Source organism: Micropterus dolomieu, linkage group LG02, assembly GCF_021292245.1.
Source record: "Micropterus dolomieu isolate WLL.071019.BEF.003 ecotype Adirondacks linkage group LG02, ASM2129224v1, whole genome shotgun sequence".
NCBI classification, from domain to species: domain Eukaryota; kingdom Metazoa; phylum Chordata; class Actinopteri; order Centrarchiformes; family Centrarchidae; genus Micropterus; species Micropterus dolomieu.
This window is the reverse complement of record NC_060151.1, coordinates 32100159-32122651: the sequence shown is the minus strand read 5'-3', so window position 1 is coordinate 32122651 and position 22493 is coordinate 32100159. Positions and strand designations below refer to the sequence as shown.

At 43.2% G+C, this 22493-nt stretch overlaps 1 protein-coding gene across 1 annotated transcript in view; it reads left to right on the top strand.

Moving 5' to 3' along the window:
• The window catches only part of LOC123967443, a 46692-nt gene that overhangs the window by 12095 nt on the left and 12104 nt on the right, over window positions 1-22493 (top strand). Inside the window, exon 2 of the mRNA XM_046043540.1 lies at window positions 16206-16316. Coding sequence (XP_045899496.1) covers window positions 16273-16316 — 44 coding nt within the window. The 5' untranslated portion in view covers window positions 16206-16272. The remainder of the gene's footprint in view (window positions 1-16205; window positions 16317-22493) is intronic.

The window sequence follows — 22493 nt, the reverse complement described above, 5'->3', positions numbered from 1 at the left end:
AGGTCGCTACCATGGCGACCTGTCAATCACCTTGTAGCCCCGCCCTAAAGCCTCCAGTGGGGCAGGTTCAATCTCAAAACACCGGTTTGCAACGTTTTCGGGTTGAACAACATGTTTCCTTGAAACGTTCCGCAACGGGCTTCGGGGTTAAAAAGGCAGGAAAATGCAACTCTGGATGGGCCAACGGTGCGCTGCAAATAAATAGCTGCAAAGCAACTGCAGGATGTTGATTTTCTAATACTATTACTAACGCTTTTGATAAGGCCAGTGAGGTGCAAGTTCAACAGACCCGACGTTCCTTTTCACTGGCCCTGATATTTCAGATAATAACTCCGTGTTTGGTCAACACCTAATTCAGTTTTGTCAGGATAGCAAGCTGATTCTTCCTAGCAAACAGCTGCTTCCAGCAGAAAGTTCTACATATACTAGTGAAGCATGGCATACAACATCTTGGATCCTGGATCACTGCATAAGTACAGCAGATGCTCATGATTGTCTTGTCTATGTGACAACAGGTCACATACCTGTCTCCATGACATTAAATGTTGAAAGTGCACCTGAGTTGTCCAGTTATGAAAACCACGAGCAAAATAGGAAATTAGACTGGACACAGAAGATGGCTTATGGCAGAATAACTTGCGGACTGATAAGAGTCTACGGAATATGGACATACCAACTGGTGATATTCTGTGTGACAATATTAACTGTAAGAACCAAAATCATAAAATTGACCTGTGTATAATGAACGATAAAATTGTGAATTGCTTTAATGATGGCAGTAAATTATTCTGTAAAAAAAACGTTACAGAGGCCAGAAAAGCTTTTAAAAATCTGGGTCTTATCAGGAAAGTAGAGTATGAACATAAAAAATATGCAAATGCCAGATTTAAATACGCTGTATGTTTTATTAAAAGAAAAGAGCAGACATGAGGGCAAACTCAACGGCCAAAAAGCTTCAGCAAAATAATGTTTATGAATTCTGGAAAGAAGTTAAGGTTATTACTAACAGGAAGGTGCCTTTGCCTTCTAGTAGTGATGGGGTGAAGATATTGCTGAATTATGGAGAAAACATCAGAGATCTTTTTAATTGTGTTACGAGTGTGGAATTTAATGTCGGTGATGCTCCTAACAATGATGGTGTGGTTATTAGACCTGATGAATTGTGCTATGCCACTGATAATTTGGCAGTGAACAAAGCTTGTGGCCTTGATCAAATAACTGCAGAACATCTGTGCTGCTATGCTGCGGCAGTTTACCTGATTCTATGTTGTCTGTTTTATAGGGGCCAGTGGTTAAAGACAAAACTGGTAAAATATCCAGCATAGATAATTATAGACCAATTGCCCTGGCTAGCATACTTTCCAAAGTATTAAAACGGATTCTTTGAGATGGGCTTCAAGAATACATAATAACCACCGATAATCAATTTGGTTTTAAAAGCGGGCACAGTACATTTGTGTATCTATGCACCGAAGGAGGTCGTAAATACCTACAAAAGGCACAACACTACAATATTTATGTGTTTTCTTGATGCGTCCAAAGCATTTGACCAAATTAATCATGGTATATTGTTTGATAAACTACAAGAGCAAGAGGTCCCTCCATACTTGATAAGGATTTTACTTTTTTGGTACATGCATCAAACTGTGCAAGTTAAATGGGGAAAGAGTATTTCTGCAGCCTTTCTAGTGACTAATGGGGTCAGACAAGGTGTTCTATTTAATTAATATATGGATGATCTTTCTAACAAGTTAAACACAGGTTCATGAATAACACACAGAATATAAGAATAAAATACTATTTGTTAAACACTTTAGTAATCAAACCTTACATTTAAAGAATAACAGTAGTGGGCAACACCTTTACCCAGCGAGACCACATTCTCATGGCCACACTACACACTAGTACAGCATGGTGAGTTTTTAGATAAACTACAGCAAAGCAACAAAGTGAACAAACATCTAAATTTAAGAAACAACAAGGAATTAGTCAACACAAGCCCTGTCTACATGTCAGTATTCAGTTATAGTCAGAGCACCAAGTGCTACGTAGCGCTGATCAAACGCAGTTATCACCTCAGATTGTTTGCTGAATCTCAAGGAACGCTACATCTACTGAGTGAAATAACTTATTGATGACTATAAACGTCCTTCAATATGTACTTTGAATCAATCATCCCCAACGATGAACCCTACAAAGAATATATTATCTTGTTTTTAAACAATAACGTTACACTCGGAGGTGCATGGCTCTCCTCGGCGGTCAAGCAGAACTCTGCAGCCGCTCCCCCCTCGGCTCTCTGCCTTTGTGTCCCTCCAGTCCAGCCACTTATATTAGTATCTGACTGAACAGTGACTCTGCTACAGTACGAAGCCAAATCTAACATTGCCTGTTTGTACTGTTTACCGTTAACATAACTTCAGCTAACAGAGCTCAGCCAGAGATGTTTGGCAAAAACATTTTACAAAAGCATTTGACAACCTTTCGTCACGTAACTACAACTCTGGATTGGACAACGGTGCGCCAAGAGCTGCAAAACAACTGCAGGAGGTTTCTTTTCCTTTTAAATACTAATGTTTCTGCACTGGCCTGATTGGGCTAGTTCAAATGTCCCGATGTTACGTTTTACTGACCCCGGGCCACCGTTATTGTGGTGCCCTGGTTTCAGAGTGAAGTGCCTGCCTGTTGGCAGGAAAGAGGTCGATACATTCTCACTCCCAGCTCCTCACATATGGACGCCTGCTCAAGACTTTCAACGCCCTGGGTAACCTGAGCTTCATGTTTGGACATGTCAGGTTCCGCTGTCACGTTAGCAACAATAAATATGAAACGTTCAAAATGAAGCTGCTAGTTAACCTGAAACAGAGCGTTGTTAACATTCTCAGATCTTCACAATGTGCTCAGGTTCAGGCAGCAAAACCTCTTGGTTAGGTTCAGAGAAACATCACGCTTTGGTGCAAAATAACAACGTTACTTACGTCAGTGAGGACATGTTTTTATTACAGATCTGCATGGTTTACGTGAGTCAGATTTTCAGGTCGGAAAATCCCTGATATGATGATATTTTGGCTCCTACACTTTGGTCAACCTGGTTGTTTTTATACTTACTTTATAAATAAAGTTGGATTGAAAGATCCTCTTCAGGATTTTCTATCATGCTTCACGGTCTTCATCAGCAGAAAGTTTGCTCACTTGTCACGGAGATGTATAAGCTGCACCAAATAACTCCTCTGACTTTCTTCTTTCAGACCTGATTCAGTTTTCTGCTCTCAGCTCAGAGGATCCAGAGGACACAGTGACCTCCATCATGGCCACCACTGACCTGCTGCAGGACCTGATGTTAGACGATCCAGAGGACACAGAGACCTCCATCATGGCCACCACTGACCTGCTGCAGGACCTGATGTTAGACGATCCAGAGGACACAGAGACCTCCATCATGGCCTCTGCTGACCTGCTGCAGGACCTGATGTTAGAGGATCCAGAGGACACAGAGACCTCCATCATGGCCTCTGCTGACCTGCTGCAGGACCTGATGTTAGACGATCCAGAGGACACAGAGACCTCCATCATGGCCACCACTGACCTGCTGCTGGAGCTGATGTTCTCCTGGATCCAGCAGAGGGAGCTCTGTGCAGAGCAGCTGATGAAACTGGCCCAGGAGCTGGAGTCTCTCAGGAAGAAATGCAACGTCAGTGAATGTGTTGGCAGCTCACTGTCGGTGGTTGGAGCTGCATGTGCGATCGGGGCCATTTTGTTCCCCGGCATAGCAGCCTCTCAACTTATAAGTCAGTTGGGTTCAGCGTCCTCAGGTGTGGGTGTCCCCATATCTATGTTGACTAAACTCACTGAGCACCTCTTATCCAGTAGCACCATGAAAGAGGCGCAGAAGATAGAAGAGCAGAGCAACAAAGTTTCAGATAAAATCCAGACACTGTTCCAGCAGCTGAAAGCGGAGGTGAAGAGCAGGAGTCCCTCTGCAGACCCAGATGAACTGGACCGAAACACCATGACAGAGATTCTGAGAGCCACGGGCCGACGCTGTGGGCTGAAGGGGGAGATCAATGTGCCACAGTTTTATTTTGATGCAGGACCAGGATCCATGGGGGTCATCCAGAGCCCCCTGAAACGATATGCAGCGATAGTTGGAATTGCCAGTATTTTAACATTTTTCTCATTTCAAGTTAGCGGGAAAAGATGTAAATCTTTGTTTGCTAAAGGAGCCAAACATCTCATCAAACAAATGTCTACAATTGGATTCAGAACTGCTGTTAAAGGAGCCGTGGTAAGATTCAGTAACTCCACACATGTAGTGTTTGATGATTCCACAGTAAATCACACTAAATGATCTGTAACTCAAACCTGCCGGCAGTGCAGATTTCAAAGCCGTCACCTGGTGACCTGCCGTTCAGTTGTTTCTCCTGGGAAACTTATTTGCACGCACTCAAACTTTATTATTATCAATCCTCACTTGCAGATCCAAAATGTGATGTTTGTCTGCTTAGTGTCAGACTACATACAATTTCAACTCCAACCCCCTCCCTGATCCAGGGGTGCGTCTGCAGCTGTTCTCTGCACAGACAGATGGGTTAGCTAACTTCATGTTAGCTGATGTCAAAATGTCAGGGCGGCGTTTCACCTAAACAAATTAACTAAATACTAGTGCTAGGCAAATATAATAATGAATTCTTAAGTAGTGTATTGCACTCTTTTGATTTAAATGTACTGCTATATACACAAAAGTGCAATAAGGTGTTTTTCCCCGCAGTATTCCCTTTACACAGTAGCAATAAAATATTCTTAAACATTAATGTAATCAAATATTAAACCAAAGCTGTTTGCCACTGCCAGGGAATTACCTTTTATCTAGCTTGAGTCCAGAGCCACGATCAGAACATCAGAACAGGCTCCTTCTGAGCAGCAGGTGAACAGATAGAAATCTGTTTTCAGGGAGCAGCAGAAACAGTCTGTGTTCAGCAGCTAGTGTCCCTGTTACAGTGAGGTGAAGTGGTCGCCTCGCACACGCCCTGCCACCACTGCAAAAAACTCCTGTTTTTAACCTAAATGTTGGCAGGTGTGACGACTACACACAGTTTTGTTCTTTACCGATTAATTGTTTTTATGACTGACAGTTTTGATAAATGTACATTTTGTCCTTGATGCTGATGTATTGATCTGTTCCTGTTCATCATCAGGTTGTGGGAGGAGCTGTAGGACTGGGGTTTGCACTTTCTGAGGTGATTGACAACTGGACAGACCTGATCAAGAATAATCATGTGACTGAAGCGAGCCAATCACTGAGAGATACAGCTGACGAACTTCTGAAGATCAGCCGGACACTGAGGGAACAGTTTGACAACATCAAGTAAGTTTTCTGTCTTCTGCATGTGTTAAAGGGATTCTTGAACTCAGATACTCTCCTGCTACAGGTCTGAAAGCTGTTTGTTTTTATAGTGGACACATTATCAGATCAAAGTAGCCCTGATATTTATCCTACAACGTGGATAATCTATGGCTTCACATTCTGCTGCTTAACCTTTGCTAGAAGCAGGAACATCCTGATCCTGCAGATGAACTAGTTATCCACTTATCAGCCGCCAAGTTTCAGCAATGTCCTGCGAACCCAGCTGGCTAACACCATGCTAGGTTTACATTTCAGATGTGTATGTAGGTCACCACTGATGTTGTGGTTTCTTAAATCCTGCTGACTGACCGAGCATCATCTGTTTTCTTCACAGGAAGATGTTTGAGCAGATGGCTACGGGTCAGCGAGAACATGAGGAAAACAGGAAACAGAAGACTGAAACAGATCAAAGACACGAGGACGAGCAGAGAAGTGGTCAAACTGAGCAGAGCAGAGACGAGCAAGAGGGAGGAAGTCAGGAAAATGAGCTGACAGGAAGTGGGCAGCAGGGAGGGAGCGATCAGGAGGATGAGGATGAAAGGGTTAATGAAGGCGATGAAACAGTGGAGGAGGAAGAGAGTGAAACAGATGAAGAAAGCGATCAGGAGGTTTTTAATACAGATGATGAGACAGTGAAGATTAAATGGAATCCTAACGATGATGAAACAATGATCAAGCGTAGAGAGAACTTTATGAAGAACCCAGGACCTCCTGGAACTTTAAGGTTGGCGTTACTTAATGTTCGATCGTTGAACGCGAAATCAATGAACAAACTACAGATGATCTTAGACATCATATTAGGGTTGACACTGGACGTCTTTCTCATAACAGAGACGTGGTTAACACAAAGCAACGCAGCCACAGTCCTTTCTGACATTTTACACATTGCAGGCCTAAATGCTCATACTTTTGAAAGGGATGGGAGAGGGGGAGGGGTGGCTAATATGTTCCTACAGAATTTGCATGGTAAACAAATTATTATTATCGAAGCACCCATAACCTTTGAATATGTTGCCACAGAACTGAAACGTAAAGAGTGGACCGAGCCGCTCCTGATGATCAATGTGTATCGCCCACCGACAAACGATAAATTCAGTGTCTTTCTGGAAGAGTTTCAAAAGCTCTTGGATGAGGTTTCTAAAACATACAGCAGCATCATTGTGACTGGCGATTTCAACATCCATGTTGACGATAAAAATAGTTCCTATACTAAAAGATTTTCAAAATTTCTGAAGAAAAATAAACTTCTTCAGCATGTGAAGTGGCCAACACACCGGGACGGTCACACTCTGGATCTGGTCCTCACCAGAAACGTTGAAATCTCTGGTCTCTTTGTCTGGAATGAGGGAGTCTCAGATCATTTCACCATTAACTTTGATGCAAAGCCAAAGGAAAAGGATCAAGATGAGTCAAAAGAAAAGAATCAAGATGAGTCAAAAGAAAAGAATCAAGATGAGTCAAAAGAAAAGAATCAAGATGAGTCAAAAGAAAAGAATCAAGATGAGTCAAAAGAAAAGAATCAAGATGAGTCGGCAAAACGATTAAAAAAGAAGGAAGAGTAGAAAATATCTCAGGTTTAGGAAGACAGAGCAGATTCAACTCTGGCCTTAAGAATATTAAGAAAGAACATTTTAAAGTGAATCTCCTCTAAGTGAAAATAGCCTCTCTAGCTAGTGATGGATTTCCTAAAGTAACTGTGGTGGATCTACAGGCCTACTGGTTTTACTGGTAAATTAATTTACTGCAAAGATTTAATTTCACCTGATAAAACACTATTTTTTCTTGATTTTATTTTTAATATTGAAACAAACATGTTTCTAAAAGACATGTAATGAAATAAGTCAGGAAGAATAGGATCTGAAACTGAAACCAAAGGTGAAGTATTTGAGAAAGTACTCCATATATCTGTATTGTATACTTGTATATAAGTTGTGTTACACGGAGCAGGTTGAGTGTGAGGCCGAAGCGTTTGGGGCTGCGGCCTGATGAAGCTGAAGAGCTGCAGAAACACAAAGGCTTAATGTAACATGAGGACAGGATGATGATGAAGCAGGAACAGAGTCCCGACGTGTCCTCCAGCTTCAGAAGGTTGTAGATCCAGCTGTTGATGACATCTGGCTCACTTTTCGTCTCTCTGAAAGTCTAACGGGTCCCAGCAGCGACAGGCAGAGGCTGCAGAGAGCCGTCTGTTTTTATGGGAAGTTCAAGTCAGGAGGAAACTGTCAACATACTGAATCAGAGTTCTGGTTTCCTGGTTCACTCGGGAAACAGCTGAAGGAACATCAGAACTTCTGAACACTTTTTCTGACCTGGTACTTGGTTAATATTGTTGTTGACTAAAAAGATTTCATGGTTGCTGTTTAAATTCTGACAATGTGTTTGGATGTGTGAACGATATCAGCAGGATTCAGTAACTGGGATCATTTCTTCTCTCTGAAGGAGAAGAGCTCACTGACAGATTCTGACAGGTCTGTGACCAACGTTTGAGAGAAACAGGCCTAGAAAGTCTTAGATCTTTGAGTTCAGCTCACGATGAATGGGGGCAAAAATAAAAGTGTTGCCTTTATAATTTTGTTCAGTGTATAACGCGTGATGTCATCTGTATAACGTGTGATGTCATCTCTATAACGTGTCATTAAAACAACTCAAATAAAAGCCTGCTGTGTGTTTCTGTTAATTTAGAAAGTAAAACTGTGTACAGAGAGTATTAGTACTGTGTACAAAGAGTATTGGTCCTGTAGTCCTGTGTACAGAGAGTATTAGTACTGCGTACAAAGAGTATTGGTCCTGTAGTCCTGTGTACAGAGAGTATTAGTACTGCGTACAAAGAGTATTGGTCCTGTAGTACTGTGTACAGAGAGTATTGTTCCTGTAGTACTGTGTACAGAGAGTATTGGTCCTGTAGTACTGTGTACAGAGAGTATTGGTCCTGTAGTACTGTGTACAGTGAGTATTGGTCCTGTAGTACTGTGTACAGTGAGTATTAGACCTGTGTACAAAGAGTATTGTTCCTGTAGTACTGTGTACAGAGAGTATTAGTACTGTGTACAGAGAGTATTAGTCCTATGTACAGAGAGTATTAGTACTGTGTACAGAGAGTATTAGTACTTTGTACAGAGAGTATTGTTCCTGTAGTACTGTGTACAGAGAGTATTAGTACTGTGTACAGAGAGTATTGGTCCTGTAGTCCTGTGTACAGAGAGTATTGGTCCTGTAGTCCTGTGTACAGAGAGTATTAGTCCTGTAGTACTGTGTACAGAGAGTATTGGTCCTGTAGTCCTGTGTACAGAGAGTATTAGTCCTGTGTACAGAGAGTATTAGTCCTGTAGTACTGTGTACAGAGAGTATTGTTCCTGTGGTACTGTGTACAAAGAGTATTGGTCCTGTAGTACTGTGTACAGAGAGTATTGGTCCTGTAGTACTGTGTACAGAGAGTATTAGTACTGTGTACTGAGAGTATTGTTCCTGTAGTACTGTGTACAGAGATAATTAGTACTGTGTACAGAGAGTATTAGTACTGTGTACAGAGAGTATTGTTCCTGTAGTCCTGTGTACAGAGAGTATTAGTACTGTGTACAGAGATTATTAGTACTGTGTACTGAGAGTATTGGTCCTGTAGTACTGTGTACAGAGAGTATTAGTCCTGTGTACAGAGAGTATTAGTACTGTGTACAGAGAGTATTGTTCCTGTAGTACTGTGTACAGAGAGTATTAGTACTGTGTACAGAGAGTATTGGTCCTGTAGTCCTGTGTACAGAGAGTATTAGTCCTGTGTACAGAGAGTATTAGTACTGTGTACAGAGAGTATTGTTCCTGTAGTCCTGTGTACAGAGAGTATTGTTCCTGTAGTCCTGTGTACAGAGAGTATTAGTCCTGTGTACAGAGAGTATTAGTCCTGTGTACAGAGAGTATTAGTACTGTGTACAGAGAGTATTAGTACTGTGTACAGAGAGTATTAGTCCTGTGTACAGAGAGTATTGTTCCTGTAGTCCTGTGTACAGAGAGTATTGTTCCTGTAGTCCTGTGTACAGAGAGTATTAGTACTGTGTACAGAGAGTATTGGTCCTGTAGTCCTGTGTACAGAGAGTATTAGTCCTGTGTACAGAGAGTATTGTTCCTGTAGTCCTGTGTACAGAGAGTATTGTTCCTGTAGTCCTGTGTACAGAGAGTATTAGTACTGTGTGTACAGAGTATTGTTCCTGTAGTACTGTGTACAGAGAGTATTAGTCCTGTGTACAGAGAGTATTGGTCCTGTAGTCCTGTGTACAGAGAGTGTTAGTCCTGTGTACAGAGAGTATTGTTCCTGTAGTACTGTGTACAGAGAGTATTGTACCTGTGTACAGAGAGTATTAGTACTGTGTACAGAGAGTATTAGTACTGTGTACAGAGAGTATTAGTACTGTAGTCCTGTGTACAGAGAGTATTAGTACTGTGTACAGAGAGTATTGGTCCTGTAGTACTGTGTACAGAGAGTATTGGTCCTGTGTACAGAGAGTATTAGTCCTGCAGTACTGTGTACAGAGAGTATTGGTCCTGTGTACAGAGAGTATTAGTACTGCAGTACTGTGTACAGAGAGTATTAGTACTGCAGGGAGAACCGGCAGAAAGGTCGTCTGAGTAACAGCTGAGACGTCTTCGAGTGTTTCCCGTCTCTCTGCCTAACGAGCGGACGAGACTCTGTCCTCAGTGCAGAGCTCCTTCACTTCTCACGCAGAGTTTGTCGGAGCTTTAAAGCAGCTGACAGCATGAACACATGAACACATGAACACATGAACACACAGGAACGTTAGCTGCTGCTACTTTCTAATGGCTGCAACACTGACATTAGCATCAGGCTACATCTTGATGAAGCAGTACAAATACACACAGAGGGATTTTAACAGCTCACGTCTGTCCTGTGATGTCATTCTACGAGGTCACCTCTACAGCCCGCCCCTCTACCTTTCTGATTGGCTCTCAAGTTGGTAACAATTAACCCGACCTGAAGATGAACAACTTACAGAGCTGACTGCTCTATGCTAACAAACTATTTTAATTCACTTTATCACCACGGCAACACGTTTATCTATGGGATTCTAGCGTTCTTTAATCCACAGTGACCTGTGTTAAACGTTACGCTGAGAAACAGGGAAACGTTTCCCCCCCTGATCTCACCAACATGTTTGCAGCAGCAACCCAGTTTCCTGAGTGACACGTCAGGCTAACCAATCGGGCTCAGAGCTTCACGCTGAGACAGCCAATGGCAGCTGTTTCAGCGCAGTGACCATGACAACTAGAACAGGTGACTTGTTTTAAAAGACAGAACAGAAATGTGGTTATTCACGGTGCATTTGTGTGCTGTTGGAATAATTAGAATCAAATGATTTCCCTACTGGGAAGATTCACGCCAGCGCCCCCTGGAGTCAAACCGACAACTGGGAACGGCTGAGAACATTTCAGAACACGAGCTGCTGACCTCATACATGCAGAAACATGGCGGACAACGTGCTGATGGTTAGAAACGTTGGATTAACGGGGTGAAACCACGCACAGCGTTCACAGTGTTTTTTTGGTGCAGTAACAACTCTGGGACTAAACTGAAACTTTTTAGTACAAAGTCAAAGTGTTTCAGCAGACTTACACGACGATCCAACACACTCTTTGTAGCAGCGTCCGTGTTGTTCCACATTCAGACTGAAAGCACCTGAACACACCGCAGAGATAGGACTTCCCAGCTCAGGAACTGGGACCACCTGAGGACAGGAACTTTGATTTGTAAGCTGCATTTAGTTCATGGGTCACATTGTGTTTTCACTGCAGCGTAAGAATCAAACAGTTTTATTCCCAGCTGAAAGCTCACACGGTCCAGTATTTACCTCCAAGACGACCGCTGCCTCGCTAAAGAAGCTGAGGGTAAAGGTGATGGACTGGCCCAGCATGTCTCCAGACCTGAACCCTACTGAGCATCTGTCGGGCGTCCTCAATCAGAAGGTACAGGAGTGCAAGGTCTCTAACATCCACCAGCTCCGTCATGGAGGAGTGGAAGAGGACTCCAGAGGCAACCTGTGAAGCTCTGGTGAACTCCAGGCCCAAGAGGGTCAAGGCAGTGCTGGGAAATAATGGTGGCCACACAAAATACTGACACTTTGGGCGCAATTTGGACATTTTCACTGAGGGGTGTCCTCACTTTTGTTGCCAGCGGTTTAAACATTAATGGCTGTGCGATGTGTTATTTTGAGGGGACAGCAGATTTACAGTGTTATACAAGCTGCACGCTCACTACTTTACACTGTTATACAAGCTGCACCCTCACTACTTTACAAGCTGCACGCTCACTACTTTACACTGTTATACAAGCTGCACCCTCACTACTTTACAAGCTGCACGCTCACTACTTTACAAGCTGCACGCTCACTACTTTACAAGCTGCACGCTCACTACTTTACAAGCTGCACGCTCACTACTTTACACTGTTATACAAGTGGCTGTTCCGCCAGTGTATGAATGTGTGTGAATGTTAGTTTCCGTTTGAGCACTTAGGCTCAGTGTATGAATGTGTAAGTACGGAGCATTTACTTTACACTGTTATGCAAGCTGCACGCTCACTAATTCGCACTGTTATACGAGCTGCACGCTCACTACTTTACACTGTTATACGAGCTGCACGCTCACTACTTTACGAGCTGCACGCTCACTACTTTACGAGCTGCACGCTCACTACTTTACGAGCTGCACGCTCACTACTTTACGAGCTGCACTCTCACTACTTTACAAGCTGCACGCTCACTACTTTACACTGTTATGCAAGCTGCACGCTCACTACTTTACACTGTTTTACGAGCTGCACGCTCACTACTTTACGAGCTGCACGCTCACTACTTTACGAGCTGCACGCTCACTACTTTACGAGCTGCACGCTCACTACTTTACGAGCTGCACGCTCACTACTTTACACTGTTATACAAGTGGCTGTTCCGCCAGTGTATGAATGTGTGTGAATGTTAGTTTCCGTTTGAGCACTTAGGCTCAGTGTATGAATGTGTAAGTACGGAGCATTTACTTTACAGTGTTATACAAGCTGCACGCTCACTACTTTACACTGTTTTACAAGCTGCACGCTCACTACTTTACATTGTAGCAAAGTGTCTTTTTTTCAGTGTCGTCACATGAAAAGACAGAAATGTGAGAGGTGGACTCACTTTGTCAGATGCTGTAACTCTGCATCATCAGATCTGAAAAAGAAACCTGGAATTTAAATGTTGCTTCTGTTGCAAGTTTCAGATTAATGAAATGATTTCATGTTAATATGGACAGCCTCAGAGTTACATACATGGGCTGTCAGAAAACTACAATACCCATGAGCCTCAGCCACTGTTGCCTTGGGAAAAGGCTAAAACAAGGCTTCACCTCGAAGCTGTCTGACAGTGTTCCTGACACATTATAATCTGGCTGAATGTAGATGTGTGTCAGAGCTGCTGGGTTGGATTGTACAGGCTAATAAAGTGTCCAGGTGAGCTGTAAGTGTTAAACCCTGAAGCAGCAGCAGTCTGACACACCTGCTAAGGAACAATAAGCCAGGTGCGCTACAGGAATTTTATAACAGATTACAACTGGTTGTACAAGATGTTTTGCTTTTAATATCAGTGACTTCATCACAGCCAGATGACACGTGAGACTTTCCAGCCAAGGAGGAAACAGTGTGATGCTGTTATAGAGTCAGAACACCTGCCAGAGCTCAGGGAGATTTGACAAAGTGTCTGACTTTAACACCACAGACTGCTGTTTCCCACAGGTCAGTCTCCCAGAAATGACATTTATACATTTGTTTATTTTCCCAATATATTTATATGTAGAGATCTCTAGAGAGAGAGAGAGACTAAACTAAACCTTCCTTCACAGTCAAGCCCCTGAAACTCTCTCTGTACACGATAAAATCCAAAGTCTGTCAATGCAGAACAGAGACAATATTTGCACAAAGCCTGGGAAAATGTACAAAATCAAGCGCACCTATGGATGGGGTAAAGACAGCTATGAAAACTATCAAAGCTCCATTACACACTTTGAAACCTAAACCCATTTCTATCCACCAATTACCCAGACGATAAAGAAAGCATGAACCTGGCTGACACCACCTAAACAATATATGTATGTAGCTCTCAAATATCAAATTTGTCTACCACTAAAAACAACAAAGTATAAACAGATCATTGGACTGATTCTAAAGATAAACTAGAGAAAACGTCTCTAGTCAAACCAAAATCATTGGCAACTAGACAACCAAGATATTCACATCAAGTACACTGAACCCCTCAAGAAGTAAGAGCAAAGTAAAATAAACATATACAAAACCAACTGAAAGACACCAAGTCTGGACCTCAAATTGGCCATAAAGCTGTTTATCTCGTACTAAATGTAGGCCACTTCCCTGGCTCCTGGATCGAAGGACTTCCCACCCCCATATAAGATAAATTTGACCGAAACAACACAGGGGCATCTGTGTCAGCAGTAACCTTGGGAAAGTGTTCTGCAGCTTACTGAACACAAGAATAACTGACCACCTGAAAGAACGCAGCGCCTTAAGTAAAAGCCAAATTGGATTTCTCCCAAATAATCAAATATCAGACCACATTTTCACCCTGCACACCCTAATCCATAGACATGTAATCCAAAATAAAGGTAGAATATTTGCTTGTTTTGTTGATTTCCAAAAGGCATTTGACTCAAATGGACTTTTATATAAACTCATTCAGAGTGATGTTAATCTATGTACTCCAGCAGTAAGCGTGCAGTCAAATTTGGAGATAACACGACCGACTTTTTCCACCAAATGAGAGAGGGGTGCGACAGGGCAGCAGTTTGAGTCTACGCTATTCAGCATTTACATTAATGAATTGGCAACAACATTACAGACCTCTACAGCTCCAGGAGTCGTACAGCTGGACACTGAAATAAAGTGTTTACTCTACGCAGATGATTTGGATTTACTGGCACCAACAAGAGAGTTTTAATCTTTCAAAAACATTCCAGGCATTCCACCAACAATTTCACAATTAGCAACAGCAACATTTAACAAAAAAAACTTTAGCCTTAAATATGTGGCCAACCGAAGTCCTGCATGCAGAGTTCTGCAGGAGTGTCCTCCGGGTCCAGAGGAAAACATCCAATAACGCCTGCAGGGCAGAATTAGGCCAATAGCCTCTAATTATTAAGATGCAAAAGAAGAGCGCTCAAAGTCAGGCAACATGTAAAAATGAGCGACTCCCACTCACTCCACTATCCAGCTCTGAAAAGCCAAGAGCTGAATCTAGGAAGGAGCCCACTGAACCAAGTCGTCCTGAGACTCCTGATTCAACACCAGCTCACATCACAGAGGCTCAGGACAATAACCATCAGACCAAACAAAATTAGTCACTGAAACACAACACAAACTACAATGCTATTCTGCCCTAAAACATGACTATACAACAGCACTGCAGTCTGGGGGCTGTAGAGACGGAGCTGCACTTCTTAACACAATGCACCAAATATACTGACATTGACAAAGATATACTGATATATACTGACAAAGATTTGGCTGTTCAGCAAACCATGTGCCAGCCTGCCACAACCTGAGAGACAGCCGGCGAGATGCCAATAAAGCTTTCTTTAACTGAAATTGGGTACTGTGCAAAAGCTTTTGGACAGGTGTGGAAAACATGCTGTTAATTAAGAAAAATATACATGTTAATAGCTTTTATATATCAATTAACAAAATGCAAAGTGAGTGAACAGAAGAAAAATCAGATCAATCTTTGCCTTCAGACAGCATCAGCTCTACATCAAAGTCTCTACATTTTGACATTAAACCTGATTCTGATTATTCAGCTGTACATATATTCCTTTACCACGAGTCAGTCGAAGGTCAGAGGCTGGGGTCTAACATTAGCAAACTGAGTATAATTCAGCTTAAAGGAGCAGTGTGGTTTAGTGGGGGTCTATTGGCTGAATATGGCAGGAATGGAATATAATATTCATAGGAATGTTTTAATTAATGTAACAGGAGGAAGGAGTTCCACACACTGTACAAACATTTTCTAATGTCAGAGCTGCTGCAGGCTGTAAACTTTGAGCTTCTTTTTGGAAAAAAATATAGTTTTACTTTCTATTAAACTTCTTGCCTGGGACACTATTTACTGTAAACCATCTGTTCTCAAACACAAACATTAAACACGGAGTTTCCCTTCTAGGGATCACCACATGTTGAACTGTGTTGTAGGCGCTTTCTCTTTTAAGATCTGACTGTTAATCAGCCAATAGAAACACAGGTGTGATCATCAGCACGCCGCCTCCTCACATATAAAAAACACAGGTGTGATCATCAGCACGCCGCCTCCTCGCATATAAAAAACACAGGTGCGATCATCAGATGTTAGTATTTGCTCTCAGAAATTCACCTGTGAAGCTCCAAAGCAGGTAAGATCAGACACTCATCATGTCCTGAGATCCTGTCTTCTTCTGTCTTTCACTGACTCTCTGAACGCTTCTTTACTTTAAACTTAGAGATCTGAAACATCTGGCCGGTATTCCCTGTTACCCAGCTGTTAGGCTTTAGTGGAGGCCTGACAGGTTCAGATTTCAACAACAAAAGCTCCTTAATGCATGGGTTTCTTATTCTGGTCAGCTGCATCATGGGCAACAAAACCTGTTCCACTATAATCCAGTCCACTAAACCTGCAACCGCAAAAACAACAACAATGAAACCAGGTTCAGAGTTACAGTGAAGAGTGCATTTTAATAGCAACACTAATCTTGTTAATAAGAAATGTTTTGTTTTCACCTTCAGGTCGGAGGAAGAACAGTCAACTTTTGCTTTCGGTCTTTGATCTGATCACAGACCAGAGAGAGAAATCATGCAGGCTTCAAAAGAGGAGGAAAAAAGTTTCAAAGAAATGCGGTGAGTCTCTAGCTTTTTTCCTTCAACCCAGGTTTTCCAGGGGTCACCATGTTTCAAGGAAAGATATTTTAAAACCCTTTTCACATCAGCCAAATGTGGCGAGGCGGATCGTCTGCGGCTCTCGCTAAGGAGCCTGGCTTTAACCCTACTGCGAATTGTATTGTATTATTAAACCAACAACACCACCGGGGGGAATTTCAGCCCAAGAAATATAATTCAGCCACCAATGATAAATGAAGGCACACAGGTTCGTCTTACTTGGAGGAGACTCAGAGACGTTGTTCCATTCACACAAGAACACAGTTCCTTTATTTTAACATCTTTTTTAAAAGGCTTTTCACAACACGCATACTGTTAAAAACATACAGACAGAACTGCGACTGTAAAGTCAAACAAAAACAAAATCCGTTAGTTCAACAGAAACCAAACTGGTAATTTAAATCCAAAGCAAATAAACATTTAATTACAACAGAAATAAAATTTCCCTCAAGGAGAATGAAAACAAAAATAAACAAAATATTAATATTTACAACAGTCTGCTAAAACTGAGCTAACAGAGACAGTTAGCTCACTCCCAATCACACCTTCATTCAAGCTTACATTAAAAGAGCCAAACAGAACTTTTATCATGTACATAAAAAGGAGGTTTTCTAGCATGTTTAGAAAGAGGCAAGGCAGCTTTTCCCCCACTGTGCAGGCAAGAGGAAGGCTGCATGCCCTACAAACACACAGTTACCACGCACCATGTTAGCACTCACATGTGGCTAAATGAAAATGATTAGCCGTTCACCCAGTCTACATGAACACCTACCCATGATTAACAACGAATGGACACCCCTGATGCTCCGAAAGGAAGGTCCAACCCTGCAGGAAGCCTACCCTGGCAAGCAACTGCTCGTCCACATGGGGAGGGAAAGGTCCGTACTAACAGTGAGCCTGGGATCACAGGCAACCCAAATTAACGGATTGTAACACTATTATCAGTGACCCCACGTGAGCGCATTTACTCTTACCATTAAAGCATCCGTGCACATTGCATGCACAGCGATGTGGGTGCTTGGTGTCAGCAGCACGAAGAGGAAGTGGCCATGCCACCATTTATACCTTCCTGCTTCCTGTTTAACCAATACCTGCCATCCACTGACCCCGCCTACTCCTGTCAATTGACCCTTTGCTAAGCCCCGCCCCCTTAGTTACTGTTGGTAAGTCCGACAAACTGTCGGCGCTGCCGCTGTCTATTGCTGCACTCCCATAAGAAATATTGACAAATGTGTTGGAAAAAGCGATCTCAGAAAGAAGCAGACAGTTTTGCAGTTGCATTATATATTTGAAGGTTGTATTCAGGCTGTCAAACTGACTCATACTGACTAAAACTGACTCAAACGTACATGGGAAAAAAAATGAAAGCTAGAAGCTAAAGGCTACCTATCACACCGTACAAGTGGACCACCGCATCCCAGACAATTGAGACAATAGACAACGATGTTAAGGATCAACAGTGTCCCTGTTAAGCTGGGTAGGCCTCTGTTCATTATTACAATCATTGCAAAACAGAACAGTAGGGCTTTATAACGTTACATTCAATAGGAAGCTAACTTTACATCACACATCATGTCGGCTGTGGAACAATCCACAGCCGACATGTTTCTGGATTTATTTTAGGTTTTGGAAAGAGAATAAATCGTACTTCTCCTTTCAACCTCTCTGGGTAACGACTGTAACTATTACAAGATGCCCCAGGAACTGCGTTTGACCAGAACCAGAAGGAAAAATACAGCAGAAGAAAGCTAGAAAACTAGAAAAGACTCTTTTTACTTTAGAGTCAATGGAGCGCAGCCATGAAAGTGTCGGACCTGAGTCACAGTGAGTCCTATTCTGCACTGTGACTGGCCAGCTGTGTATTCGGGGCGTGGCTTAGCGAAGGGTCAATTAACACATCAATGGTCTCTAACCCCATGATGCTACACAAAGAATGAGGAAAACCAGTGGGTATCACAGTAGCTGCTAACAGTGTAGCAGTGGGGGCAGAGAATCAGATTGCTTTATTGTCATTGAACGTAGTTAAGTAGTTTAAGTGCAACTACTCACAAAAACATTACACAAATTCTAGTTGGTGATCATAGCATGATACCATGATATTGAGTATGTCTCCTTTGATATGTAGAGAAGCATATTCCTCTCCTTTTCTTCCTGAAGTCAGTTATCAGTTCTTTTGCTTTGGAGAGGTTGAGTATCAAGTTGTTAATGTGGCACCATGCAGTCAGTTTCTGGACTTATTCCCTGTAGGCAGACTCACCGTTGTTTTGCATTTGACCCACCACAGTTTTGTCGTAAATTTAATAAAGGTGTTTGTGCTGTGGGTTACTGTATAGTCATTGGTGTATAAAATGTAGAGTACTCAGCACGCAGTTTGGACACCGTCCTGCTGGGGATGATGGTGCTAAACGCAGAGTTAAAATAAACAAACAAAGGTTACGATATGGTAACACTAGTTCTATAAGCACAGGCGGAGCCCTCTTCAGACTCTATAGGTATCTCCTCCAATCACACGTACGCACTGGCCCACTGTACGTAGCCAGCCAACAGGATGTTGCTACCGATACGTGTGTACCATATAAATAGCAGTGTCCTAGCAATCGGTAGAGGACTTCGCCTGTGCTTAAAGAACTAAGGTTACCATATCGTAACCTTCGTTCAATCTACCACAGGTCCGTCCTCTGCTGGACTCTATGGGTACAGTGGGTGGAGCCCGATGACTGTCCGCAACAGGCCAAAGTCTACCACACCAAGACGGTTGGCTACAAGCCGGCCACACCCAAACCACCACATTGCCTTAGTGACGGTCCAGTGGGTGTCATGCCTGCCCATCAACGCCTGAGTTGTCTTGACTTCCCCTTGGAACGACAGACAAAGACTGTGTATGTTCCCCCTTTACTACTGGTATACACCACAGTCCCTCCTCACAGATTCTGGGTTGCACCTGTGAGCACAGAAACTGAGAAGGTGCTTGACGCATCCAAGAGATAGAAACACACATGGCATGGTGACGACCATGACGCTGTTGTGCAGATCTCTTTGACACTCACCCCCCTGATAGAGGCCGCGGATACTGCCACTACACTGGATGGAGTGTGCACGAATCTCTGAGGGTGATTCTGTTCCCGCCTGCACATAGACTTGGGAGATACACTCACAAAGCAAACCAGCCAGATGTATTATCCTGGACCTGAATGAGCTCCTAATGTTCTGGGGAACAAAGGAGGGGTTCGGTCGTAACACAGCCGCACCATGGTCACCACGAAGCAGCCTACACCTGGGGTGAACCAAGAGGCCACACAGCTCACTCATCCTCTTAGCAGAGGTGAGAGTTAGAAGCAAGGCTGTCTTGAGAGATAGCATTTTCAGAGAGGACTGCCAAAGGGACTCATAACAGGCACACCTTATAGCTTTCAACACAAGTGGTAGATCCCACTGAGTGGTGTTGAGACACATGACATCAGTCGCTTTAAAACCCTTTACAAGGGGATGGGCGAAGACTGATCTTTCATTAAACCCCTCGTGACAGGAAGAGATGGCTGCAGCGTACACCTTGACAGTCGAATACGTCCCTTCTCCATCAGACCTTGCAGGAAGGAAAGAATGGATCCCACCAAACAGGTGGGTGGATCCGTCTCCCTCTCAATGCACCAGCACTGAAAACCCATTGACTTACCATTCCACGGATCTGAAACCTCCCGTGTTTTTGGGGACCAAAAAGTATGTGGAGTAGAGACCCTTGTGCATGTTGTGCGCAGAGACAACAGCGACAGCCTGCTTGAGCAGGAGTTGTTGGATCTCAACGGCCAGGACGTCGACTTCCTCCTGTGAGGACAGTGTGGCTTCTCTGATTCCCTGGAAAACTGGTGATATGCGGCCATCCAGCTTGACAGCGTGCAGCGTTGTCGCCATTCTGCATGGAAATGTGTCAGGGGACGCGCGGTTAGTTGAGGAGCATTGCCTCTCTGCTGCCACATTTTCCATAAATGGGTATTTAGCCCAAGGGGGGTTGGCATCAAAAGGCCCGAGCATGTTGTGGAGACCCTGAACGCACTATGGTTCATCTATGGACATCTGTGAACGCACAGCGGTCCGTCCCTCCATAATGTTTGGCACTCATGAACACACCAATGAAATGTTCCAGTCTCTGCAATAGGATCTGATGGTCAATGGTATCAAATGCAGCACTAAGATCTAATAAAACCAGTACAGAGACAAGTCCTTTATCTGATGCAATAAGGAGGTCGTTTTCACCAGTGCTGTCTCTGTGCTATGATGAGCTCTAAATCCTGACTGAAAATCCTCAAATAAACTATTGCTCTGTAGAAAGTCACACAGCTGTTTAGCAACTGCTTTCTCCAGAACCTTAGAGAGAAATGGAAGGTTAGATATAGGTCTATATGGATGGGGTCTAAGAGGCAGGTTGATGGTTTAGATGAAGAAATTATTGAAGTTAGTTGGTAAAGATTGAGGGAAGCAAAACAGTCTAAACATGTATCTGGTTCTACAGCTGTTTCTAAGGTTCCTGAGTTAAGAGATAAGTCGGTGCCAGTTGAGGGCAGGTCTTGGTGAATTTTGTCTCTAATAGCTAGAATTTTATCTTTAAAGAAGCTCATGAAGTCGTAACTACTGAGAGCTATGGGAATACTTGGCTCAATAGAGCTGTGACTCTCTGTCAGCCTGGCTACAGTGCTGAAAAGAAACTTGGGGTTGTTCCTATTTTCCTCTATTAATGACGAGTAGTACGCTGCTCTGGCATTACGGAGGGCCTTCCTATAAGTTTTAAGACTATCTTGCCAAATTAAACGAGAATTTTCCAGTTTGGTGGAACGCCAATTCCTCTCACGTTTCCGCGATACTTGCTTTAATTTGCCCAATGGCGAGTAGTTCAGCAATACAAACTCAAAAGTTATCACACAGTGGTCGGACAAAGAGGGATTCTGTGGGAACACCACTAAATGTTCAATTTCAATACCATACACCAAAACAAGGTCGAGGGTGTGGTTAAAACAGTGAGTCGGTTCATGAACACTCTGAGAGAAGCCAATGGAATCTAACAGAGAGATAAACGCAGTACTGAAGCTGTCATTCTCAACGTCCACATGAATATTAAAATCCCCTACAATAATAACTTTGTCCGTTTTAAGGACTAAAGTTGACAAAAACTCTGCAAATTCAGATAAGAATTCAGAGTACGGGCCAGGTGCTCGGTACACTATAACAAAAAGAATTGGTTGCAGTGATTTCCAACTTGGGTGCGAAAGACTAAGAACAACACTTTCAAATGAGTTATAGTTTAGTTTAGGTTTAGAGCTGATTAGTAGGCTAGAGTGGAAGATAGCTGCAACTCCACCTCCTCGGCCTGTGCCTCGAGGAATGTGAGTATTAATATGACTGGGAGGGGTGGATTCATTTAGGCTAACATATTCTCCATCACCCAGCCAGGTTTCAGTAAGACCAAATAAATCAATATCATAATCTGTCATTCAGGTTCCGAGGTTGTCGCCTGGCAACTCGAATTTTAAGCTCCCTCCAAAGATTTTCAATTGGATTCAGGTCTGGAGACTGGCTAGGCCACTCCAGAACCTTGATGTGCTTCTTCTTCAGCCACTCTTTTGTTGCTTTGGCGGTGTGCTTAGGGTCGTTGTCGTGCTGAAACACCCATCCTCGACCCATCTTCAGCTCTCTCACTGAGGGAAGGAGATGTTGGTCCAGAATTCCACGATACATGGCCCCGTCCATCCTCCCCTCAATACGATGGAGTTGTCCCGTCCCCTTGGCTGAAAAGCACCCCCAAAGCATGATGTTGCCACCACCATGCTTGACGGTGGGGATGGTGTTCTTTGGGTTGTACTCGGTGTTCTTTGCCCTCCAAACACGACGAGTTGAGTTGAGGCCAAAAAGTTCTATTTTGGTCTCATCTGACCACATCACCTTCTTCCAGGCCTCTTCTGAGTCGTCCAGGTGGTGAATGGCGAACTTCATGCGGGCCTGTACATGTTTCTTCCTGAGCAGGGGGACCTTGCGTGCGCTGCAGGATTTCAATCCATGACGGCGTAGTGTGTTACCAACCGTTTCTTTTGTAACTGTGGTCCCAGCTGCCTTCAGTTGATTCATCAGTTCCCCCCTTGTGGTTTTGGG